At 50.0% G+C, this 9,498-nt stretch overlaps 1 protein-coding gene across 1 annotated transcript; it reads right to left on the bottom strand.

Annotated features, from left to right (window-relative positions):
- Nucleotides 1-1,025: 1,025 nt before the first annotated feature.
- On the bottom strand, nt 1,026-5,486 carry LOC144609668 (putative N-acetyltransferase 16). Its single transcript, XM_078428168.1, has 3 exons — nt 5,229-5,486; nt 4,163-4,387; nt 1,026-1,574 (listed from the first exon to the last, which is right to left on the bottom strand). The coding sequence occupies exons 1-3, from the start codon at nt 5,403-5,405 to the stop codon at nt 1,026-1,028; spliced, it is 951 nt and encodes a 316-aa protein (XP_078284294.1). The 5' UTR covers nt 5,406-5,486.
- Between the last annotated feature and the right edge of the window lie 4,012 nt (nt 5,487-9,498).

Genomic DNA, 9,498 nt, shown 5'->3' with positions numbered 1-9,498 from the left:
GGCAAGAGTAGACCTGATGGGCCGAATGGCCTAATTCTGCTCCTATCACTTATAACCTTAAGAACAACGACACCGGCTAAAATTATCCACAAACAATCCCTTTATTGCAAAAATGGCTCACATTACATTTGCAAAATTTTCCAATAATTCAGTTAATTTGTAAGCACCATATAGCATTTTTCCGCAGGGCGGGCATAGAAACATAGAAAATAGGTGCAGGAGGAGGCCATTCAGCCCTTCGAGCCTATATGCAGCGCCATTCATTGTGATCATGGCTGATCGTCCACAATCAGTAACCCGTGCCTGCCTTCTCCCCATATCCCTTGATTCCACTAGCCCCGAGAGCTCTATCTAACTCTCTCTTAAATCCATCCAGTGAATTGGCCTCCGCTGCCTTCTGAGGCAGAAAATTCCACAGATTCACAACTCTCTGACTGAAAAAGTTCTTCCTCATCTCAGTTCTAAATGGCCGATCCCTTATTCTTAAACTGTGGCCCCTTGTTCTGAACTCTCCCAACATTAGGAACATGTTTCCTGCCTCTAACGTGTCCAACCCCTTAATAATCTTATACGTTTCGATAAGGTCTCCTCTCATCCTTCTAAATTCCAGTCTCCAGTCTTTCAACATTCTTGCTATTGAGGGCGTGCAGCGTAGGTTTACTAGGTTAATTCCCGGAATGGCGGGACTGTCATATGTTGAAAGACTGGAGCGACTAAGCTTGTATACACTGGAATTTAGAAGGATGAGAGGAGATCTTATCGAAACGTATAAGATTATTAAGGGTATAAGATTATTAAGGGGTTGGACACTTTAGAGGCAGGAAACATGTTCCCAATGTTGGGGGAGTTCAGAACAAGGGGCCACAGTTTAAGAATAAGGGGTAGGCCATTCAGAACTGAGATGAGGAAAAACTTCCAGTAGCTTCCGCCCGTCGAAGAGGCGTCAGTTCTGGAGGCCTTGAACTAAATCTCCGCTTCCAGAAGCTTCCGTCCATCGACGAGACATTCGTTCTGGAGGCGTTGAACTAAATCTCGGCTTCCAGAAGCCTCTGCCCGTCGAAGGGGCAATCGTTCTGGAGGCCCAAGGAGCCCATGCAGAAGGATTGCAAGTCCGACCAGAGGGAGGGGTCCAGGTAGACCAGGCAATGGACCGGACCTTGGAGGATCTCGAGGCCCCTGCTCAGCTGGGCGAGGAACTGGGCCTGCACCCGCGGGAAGTCCCGGCCAAAGATGTCTATGTTGAGACAAAGGTGGCCGACCCCTGCCGGGACTTGGTAAGGGGCGGCCGAGAGGCTGAGGACTCCAGGCTCCTCTCTGCCGTCAGCCATCCAGCGGATGCCCCTGGTCACCAGCATCTCCAGGTTGCTCTCCGTGGGCTGGTAAGGGCTCCAGTCCCAGGTGATGGTCCCCCCGGGCAGCACCTCCCTCACCACCCTGGGATCCAGGAAGACCCGCTTGACCTCCGCCCCCTCCAGCCTCACGGGCTCCTCCCATCCCCCCTCCTTCAGCCGAGCAATGGCCGCCGCCAACGTTGGTCTCAGCTCCTCGGCCTTGAAGTGCAGCACCAGGATCGCCTGCAGAGCGAGGAGAAGCGGCAGTTAGTTCCTAAGTCAGAGATCGTCAGGGGAAGGATCAGGGCAGAGAGAGAGAGAGACACACTACAAATACGGGCGGCTTCCTGGGTCAATAGACAATAGGTGCAGGAGGAGGCCATTCGGCCCTTCGAGCCAGCACCGCCTTTCAATGTGATCATGGCTGATCATTCTCAATTGTGTTAAATGGCCTCCCCTTTATTCTTAGACTGTGGAGTAGCCACCAAACTAAACTTGGAACTATATTTGCCCCTTTGGGTCCGAACGGCCTGTTTCCGCATTGTATCACTAAACTAAACTAGACTAGACTAGACTAAACTAAACTAAACTAAACTAAACTAAACTAAACTAGACTAGACTAAACTAGACTAAACTAAACTAAACTATAAACTAATCTGAACTAAACTAGACTAAACTAGACTAAACTAGACTAAACTAGACTAAACTAAACTAAACTAAACTAAACTAGACTAGACTAGACTAGACTAGACTAGACTATAAACTATAAACTAATCTGAACTAAACTAGACTAAACTAAACTAAACTAGACTAAACTAAACTAAACTAGACTAAACTAAACTAAACTAGACTAGACTAAACTAAACTAGACTAGACTAGACTAGACTAGACTAGACTAGACTAGACTAGACTAGACTAGACTAGACTAGACTAGACTAAACTAAACTATAAACTAATCTGAACTAAACTAGACTAAACTAGACTAAACTAAACTAAACTAGAGTAGAGTAGACTAAACTAAACTAAACTAGACTAAACTAGACTAAACTAAACTAAACTATAAACTAATCTGAACTAAACTAGACTAAACTAAACTAGACTAAACTAGACTAAACTAAACTAAACTAGACTAAACTAGACCAGACTAGACTAAACTAAACTAGACTAAACTAGACTAAACTAAACTAGACTAAACTAGACTAAACTAGACTAAACTAGACTAAACTAGACTAAACTAGACTAAACTAGACTAAACTAAACTAAACTAGACTAAACTAAACTAAACAAATCTAAACTAATCTAATCTAAACTAATCTAAACTAGACTAAACTAGACTAAACTAAACTATTCTAAACTAATCTAATCTAAACTAAACTAAACTAAAGTAATCTAAAGTAAACGGAACTAAAGGAGGCATCATAGTTGGCCGATTGTGGGCCTAAGGGCCTGTCCCTGTGCTGTACTGCAGGCTGTGTTTCTGGGCCTGTCCCTGTGCTGTACTGTAGGCTGTGTTTCTGGGCCTGTCCCTGTGTTGTACTGCAGGCTGTGTTTGTGGGCCGGGTGGTTTCTGGGCCTGTCCCTGTGCTGTACTGCAGGCTGTGTTTCTGGGCCTGTCCCTGTGTTGTACTGCAGGCTGTGTTTCTGGGCCTGTCCCTGTGCTGTACTGCAGGCTGTGTTTGTGGGCCGGGTGGTTTCTGGGCCTGGGCCTGTCCCTGTGCTGTACTGCAGGCTGTGTTGGTGGGCCGGGTGGTTTCTGGGCCTGGGCCTGTGCTGTACTGCAGGCTGTGTTGGTGGGCCGGGTGGTTTCTGGGCCTGTCCCTGTGCTGTACTGCAGGCTGTGTTGGTGGGCCGGGTGGTTTCTGGGCCTGGGCCTGTCCCTGTGCTGTACTGCAGGCTGTGTTGGTGGGCCGGGTGGTTTCTGGGCCTGGGCCTGTCCCTGTGCTGTACTGCAGGCTGTGTTGGTGGGCCGGGTGGTTTCTGGGCCTGTCCCTGTGCTGTACTGCAGGCTGTGTTTATGCCGGGCGGTTTCTGGGCCTGGTCCTGTGCTGTACTGTAGGCTGTGTTTCTGGGCCTGTCCCTGTGCTGTACTGTAGGCTGTGTTTCTGGGCCTGTCCCTGTGCTGTACTGTAGGCTGTGTTTCTGGGCCTGTCCCTGTGCTGTACTGTAGGCTGTGTTTCTGGGCCTGTCCCTGTGCTGTACTGCAGGCTGTGTTTGTGGGCCGGGTGGTTTCTGGGCCTGTCCCTGTGTTGTACTGCAGGCTGTGTTTCTGGGCCTGTCCCTGTGCTGTACTGCAGGCTGTGTTTCTGGGCCTGTCCCTGTGCTGTACTGTAGGCTGTGTTTCTGGGCCTGGGCCTGTCCCTGTGCTGTACTGTAGGCTGTGTTTCTGGGCCTGTCCCTGTGCTGTTCTGTAGGCTGTGTTTCTGGGCCTGTCCCTGTGCTGTACTGTAGGCTGTGTTTCTGGGCCTGTCCCTGTGCTGTACTGCAGGCTGTTTCTGGGCCTGTCCCTGTGCTGTACTGCAGGCTGTGTTTCTGGGCCTGTCCCTGTGCTGTACTGCAGGCTGTGTTTCTGGGCCTGTCCCTGTGCTGTACTGCAGGCTGTGTTTGTGGGCCGGGTGGTTTCTGGGCCTGTCCCTGTGCTGTACTGCAGGCTGTGTTTGTGGGCCGGGTGGTTTCTGGGCCTGTCCCTGTGCTGTACTGCAGGTGGTGTTTCTGGGCCTGTCCCTGTGCTGTACTGCAGGCTGTGTTTATGCCGGGCGGTTCCTAAGCCGGGTGGTTTCTGGGCCGGGCCTGAGCAAGGCTACCGTCAACGATCACCGCGGCGTCGCCGTTACCTGGTGGTAAATCATCCGGTGTTTGGCCAGGACCTGTGGGCCAAGCGGGACCGTCCGGGACGAGCGCTGGACGGTGAGAGTGGGGAACTGGGCCTTCACCGCGGCCAGCGCGTGCCGCTGCACCAGGCCCGCGATGCCTCTGCCCCTCTCGGCCGGCGCCACCCGCAAACCTTCCACCACCGCCGTGCGCCCATCATCCACCACGCTCACGGACACCAGGGCCACCTGCGGTCAGGAAAAACACCAGCCGGCCATCACACCACAGATACACACAACATTCTCTCACGCTCCCCCTCCCTTTCCCCTTCTCCCTCCCCCTCCCTCTCCCTCTCCCCTTCTCTCCCCTTCTCTCCCCCGCTTCTCTCTCTCTCACCCCCACCCTCCCTCCCTCCCTCCCCTCCCCTCCCCTCTCCCCTTCTCTCCCTCCCTCCCCTTCTCTCCCTCTCCCTCTCCCCTACCCTTCTCTCCCCCTCCTCTCTCTCACTCTCTCCCTCCTCCTCTCCCCCTCCCGTTCTCCCTCCCTCTCCCTCTCCTCCTCTATGTGTATGTATGTATGTATGTATGTATGTATGTATGTATGTATGTATGTATGTATGTATGTATGTATGTATGTATGTATGTATGTATGTATGTATGTGTGTATGTATGTGTGTATGTGTGTATGTATGTATGTATGTATGTGTGTATGTATATATGTCTATATGTGTATATATGTGTATGTATGTATGTATGTGTGTATGTATGTGTGTATGTGTGTCTGTATGTATGTGTGTATGTATGTGTGTATGTGTGTATGTATGTATGTATGTCTGTATGTATGTGTGTATGTATATATGTCTATATGTGTATATATATGTATGTATGTATGTGTGTATGTATGTGTGCATGTATGTGTGTATGTATAGTGTGTATGTATGTGTGTGTGTATGTATGTATGTGCATATGTATGTGTGTATGTATGTATGTATGTGTGTATGTATGTATGTATGTGTGTTTGTATGTATGTGTGTATGTATGTGTGTGTGTATGTATGTATGTATTGTGAGGGAAATGGCTCCACACTCACCACGCGGCCTTCCTTCTTGGCCAGGAACACCCTGCGCGTAGCCTCCCGCAGCCAGGCGTGGTAGCGGGCGGGCAGGCTGTCCAGGCCCCCGTAGAGGCCGGTGGAGATGGACATCACATCTTCGTAGTCGGCCTCTTGCGCGAGGCAGAAATCCAGCCCCTGATCCGCTCCGGACATCCTGATCAACGGCAACGTTTCAAGAGGGAGTTTGGATTCGGCTCTTGGGGCCCGACGGAATCCAGATGTTCCCTGATGTTGGGGGGAGTCCAGAACCAGGGCCGCACAGTTTAAGGATAAGGGATCACAAAATGCTGGAGTAACTCAGCGGGTCGGGCAGCATCTCTGGAGAGATGGGGAATGGGTGAGACCGCACCTGGAGTACTGTGTTCAGTTTTGGTCTCCTAGTTTGAGTATAGGAGCAAAGAGGTCCTTCTGCAGTTGTATAGGGCCCTAGTGAGACCGCACCTGGAGTACTGTGTGCAGTTTTGCTCTCCTAGTTTGAGTATAGGAGCAAAGAGGTCCTTCTGCAGTTGTACAGGCCCCTAGTGAGACCGCACCTGGAGTACTGTGTGCAGTTTTGGTCTCCAAATTTGAGGAAGGATATTCTTGCTATTGAGGGCGTGCAGCGTAGGTTCACTAGGTTAATTCCCGGAATGGCGGGACTGCCATATGTTGAAAGACTGGAGCGACTAGGCTTGTATACACTGGAATTTAGAAGGATGAGAGGGGATCTTATCGAAACGTATAAGATTATTAAGGGGTTGGACACGTTAGAGGCAGGAAACATGTTCCCAATGTTGGGGGAGTCCAGAACCAGGGGCCACAAACAGTTTAAGAATAAGGGGTAGGCCATTTAGAACTGAGATGGGGGAAAAACTTTTTCAGTCAGAAAGTTGTAAATCTGTGGAATTCTCTGCCTCAGAAGGCAGTGGAGGCCAATTCTCTGAATGCATTCAAGAGAGAGCTAGATAGAGCTCTTAAGGATAGTGGAGTCAGGGGGTATGGGGAGAAGGCAGGAACGGGGTACTGATTGAGAATGATCAGCCATGATCACATTGAATGGCGGTGCGTACAGGCTCGAAGGGCCGAATGGCCTCCTCCTGCACCTATTGTCTATTGTCGAGTCCCTTCTTCGTGGCTTATTCTTAAGAACAAAGGGGTCGGCCATTTTGGACTGAGATGAGGAAAAACTTTTTCACCCAGAGACAACAGACAATAGGTGCAGGAGGAGGCCATTCGGCCCTTCGAGCCTGTACGCACCGCCATTCAATGTGATCATGGCTGATCATTCTCAATCAGTACCCCGTTCCTGCCTTCTTGAGTTGTGAATCTGTGGGATACTCTGCCACAGAGGGCAGCGGAGGCCGATTCACTGGATGTTTTCGACAGAGAGTTGCATTTAGCTGTCCAGGGATACGGGGTGGGAAAAAGCAGGAACCGGGGAATGGATTTTAGATGATCACATTGAATGGCGGTGCGTACAGGCTCGAAGGGCCGAATGGCCTCCTCCTGCACCTATCTTTCTGTGTTTCTGAGACCTGGGGAAGGAATTGTCACATCTCCGTCTCAGATGTGTAATAATGAAGCAGACACAATCCGTGGGGATTACAGTACTTAGTCATAGAGTCATAGAGTCCTACAGCACAGAAAGAGGCCCTTCGGCCCATCGTTTCCGTGCCGCCCGTTACCAAACACAGTCCAATTTTAATCCCATTTTCCCGCATTTGGACCGTAGCCCTGAATGTCGTAGCATTTCAAGTGCCCATCCAAATGCCTCTTAAACGTTGTGAGTGTTCCCGCCTCCACCACCACCCCAGGCAGTGAGTTCCAGACTCCAACCACCCTCTGGGTGAAAAAGTTCTTTCTCACATCCCCCCGAAAACCTCCCTCCCCTTACCCTGTATCTATGTCCCCTCGTTGTTGAACCTTCCACCAGTGGAAGAACTTCCCCGCCATCTACCATATCTATGCCCCCTCATGATCTTGTACACCTCGATCATGTCCCCCTCTCAGCCTTCTCTGCTCCAGGGAAAACAACCCCAGTCTGCCCAGTCTCTCCTCATAGCCGAGGCCCTTCATCCCTGGCAGCATCCTGGTGAATCTCCTCTGCACCCTCTCCAAAGCCATCACATCCTTTCTATAATGTGGTGACCAGAACTGTACACAATACTCCAGCTGTGGCCTCACCAGTGTTCTGTACAATTCCATCATTACCCCCCGACTTTTATATTCGATGCCCCGGCTAATGAAGGCCAGTAGCCCATGTGCCTTTTTGACCACCCTGTCTCTATGTTTATTTCTTCTACTGGCTGGGATTTTCCAGGCCTTGCATCATCCAGCATACACAACAAGCACATTCCCCCGCTCTCCGGTCACCTGACACACACGTCACGACATTTTAAATTACAATTACTGTCTTCTTTCCCCTTAATACGAATATACAAATAATAGCTCGTGTCGATTTTGTTCTACCTTTTGCTGGACAACATGCATCTTTCCCTAGGTGACCCGTGTTGCCACACCGGTAACACTCAAGTCTCACGTTCAGGCTTACATCTTTGTCTCCCGAGGGGATGACCAGTTAACTTGGCCAGTCTTGGAATCTTTCAATTTCATGCTGTGAAACTGTTCCCTCGACAGCTTCCAATGCCGCCGGCAATCGACAGAGCATCATTTAGGTTCATCTTCCCATCCCCTCCCCCCTCTGCGTTCCGCAGAGACCGTTCCCTCCGTAACTCCCTGGTCCACTCGTCCCTTCCCACCCAAACCACCCCAACCCCGGGCACTTTCCCCTGCAACCGCACGAGATGCAACACCTGTCCCTTTACCTCCCCCCTCGACTCCCATCCAAGGACCCAAACAGTCTTTCCAGGTGAGACAGAGGTTCACCTGCACCTCCTCCAACCTGCGCTCGGTCCGCATTGACCAAACTGATCTCCCAGTGGCCCAGCACTTCAACTCCCCCTCCCACTCCCAGTCTGACCTTTCTGTCATGGGCCTCCTCCAGTGCCATAGTGAGGCCCACCGGAAATTGGAGGAACAGCACCTCATATTTTGCCTGGGCAGCTTGCAGCCCAGCGGAATGAACATCGACTTCTCCAACTTTAGATAGTCCCTCAGCCCCTCTCTTCCCCTCCTCCTTCCCAGATCTCCCTCTATCTTCCCGTCTCCACCTATATCCTTCCTTTGTCCCGCCCCCCCTGACATCAGTCTGAAGAAGGGTCTCGACCCGAAACGTCACCCATTCCTTCTCTCCTGAGATGCTGCCTGACCCGCTGAGTAACTCCAGCATTTTGTGAATAAATGCCTTCGATTTGTACCGGCATCTGCAGTTATCTTATATCATTTAAGTTTAACTCACTGCCTTTTTCTAGCAGCCTTCTCCTGAGCTTGTCTGACCTGCAATGCTGATCCAATATCCAGTTTCCCCACATATTTGTATCCTGCAGAGACATGTCTGAGTCTCGTGACAAATTGAGTATCAGTCTCGCCCCCTTCCTGGGTTGTTTTTGCGGAATATTATAGACAATAGACAATAGGTGCAGGAGGAGGCCATTCAGCCCTTCGAGCCAGCACCGCCATTCAATGCGATCATGGCTGATCACTCTCAATCAGTACCCCGTTCCTGCCTTCTCCCCATACCCCCCTGACTCCGCTATCCTTAAGAGCTCTATCCAGCTCTCTCTTGAAAGCATCCAACGAACTGGCCTCCACTGCCTTCTGAGGCAGAGAATTCCACACCTTCACCACTCTCTGACTGAAAAAGTTCTTCCTCATCTCCGTTCTAAATGGCCGACCCCTTATTCTTAAACTGTGTGTGGCCCCTTGTTCTGGACTCCCCCCAACATTGGGAACATGTTTCCTGCCGCTAATTATTTATTATTAAAATTTTATTAAGCAGACTCATGGTCCATTAGAATACACATACAGTACACAGTATATACATATAAAATTAAATTAAATTAGAAAAGGCAACAATACCAATGTTTCCACATAGGTGACAGGTATCACATGGCACTGAAACCAGGATTTACCAGCAGCACAATGATGGAATTCTGAGAACCATTCAATCGGTATATACATTTAAACATGAGATTCCTCAACAGGGCATGAAACATATTGACTCCTGCAATAGACAATAGACAATAGACAATAGACAATAGGTGCAGGAGTAGGCCATTCAGCCCTTCGAGCCAGCACCGCCATTCAATGCGATCATGGCTGATCACTCTCAATCAGTACCCCGTTCCTGCCTTCTCCCCATACCCCC

Source organism: Rhinoraja longicauda, chromosome 34 (assembly GCF_053455715.1).
Source record: "Rhinoraja longicauda isolate Sanriku21f chromosome 34, sRhiLon1.1, whole genome shotgun sequence".
Classification (NCBI taxonomy): Eukaryota; Metazoa; Chordata; class Chondrichthyes; order Rajiformes; family Arhynchobatidae; genus Rhinoraja; species Rhinoraja longicauda.
Note: the sequence above shows the minus strand (reverse complement) of the source record. Positions and strands in the feature narration are given on the sequence as shown.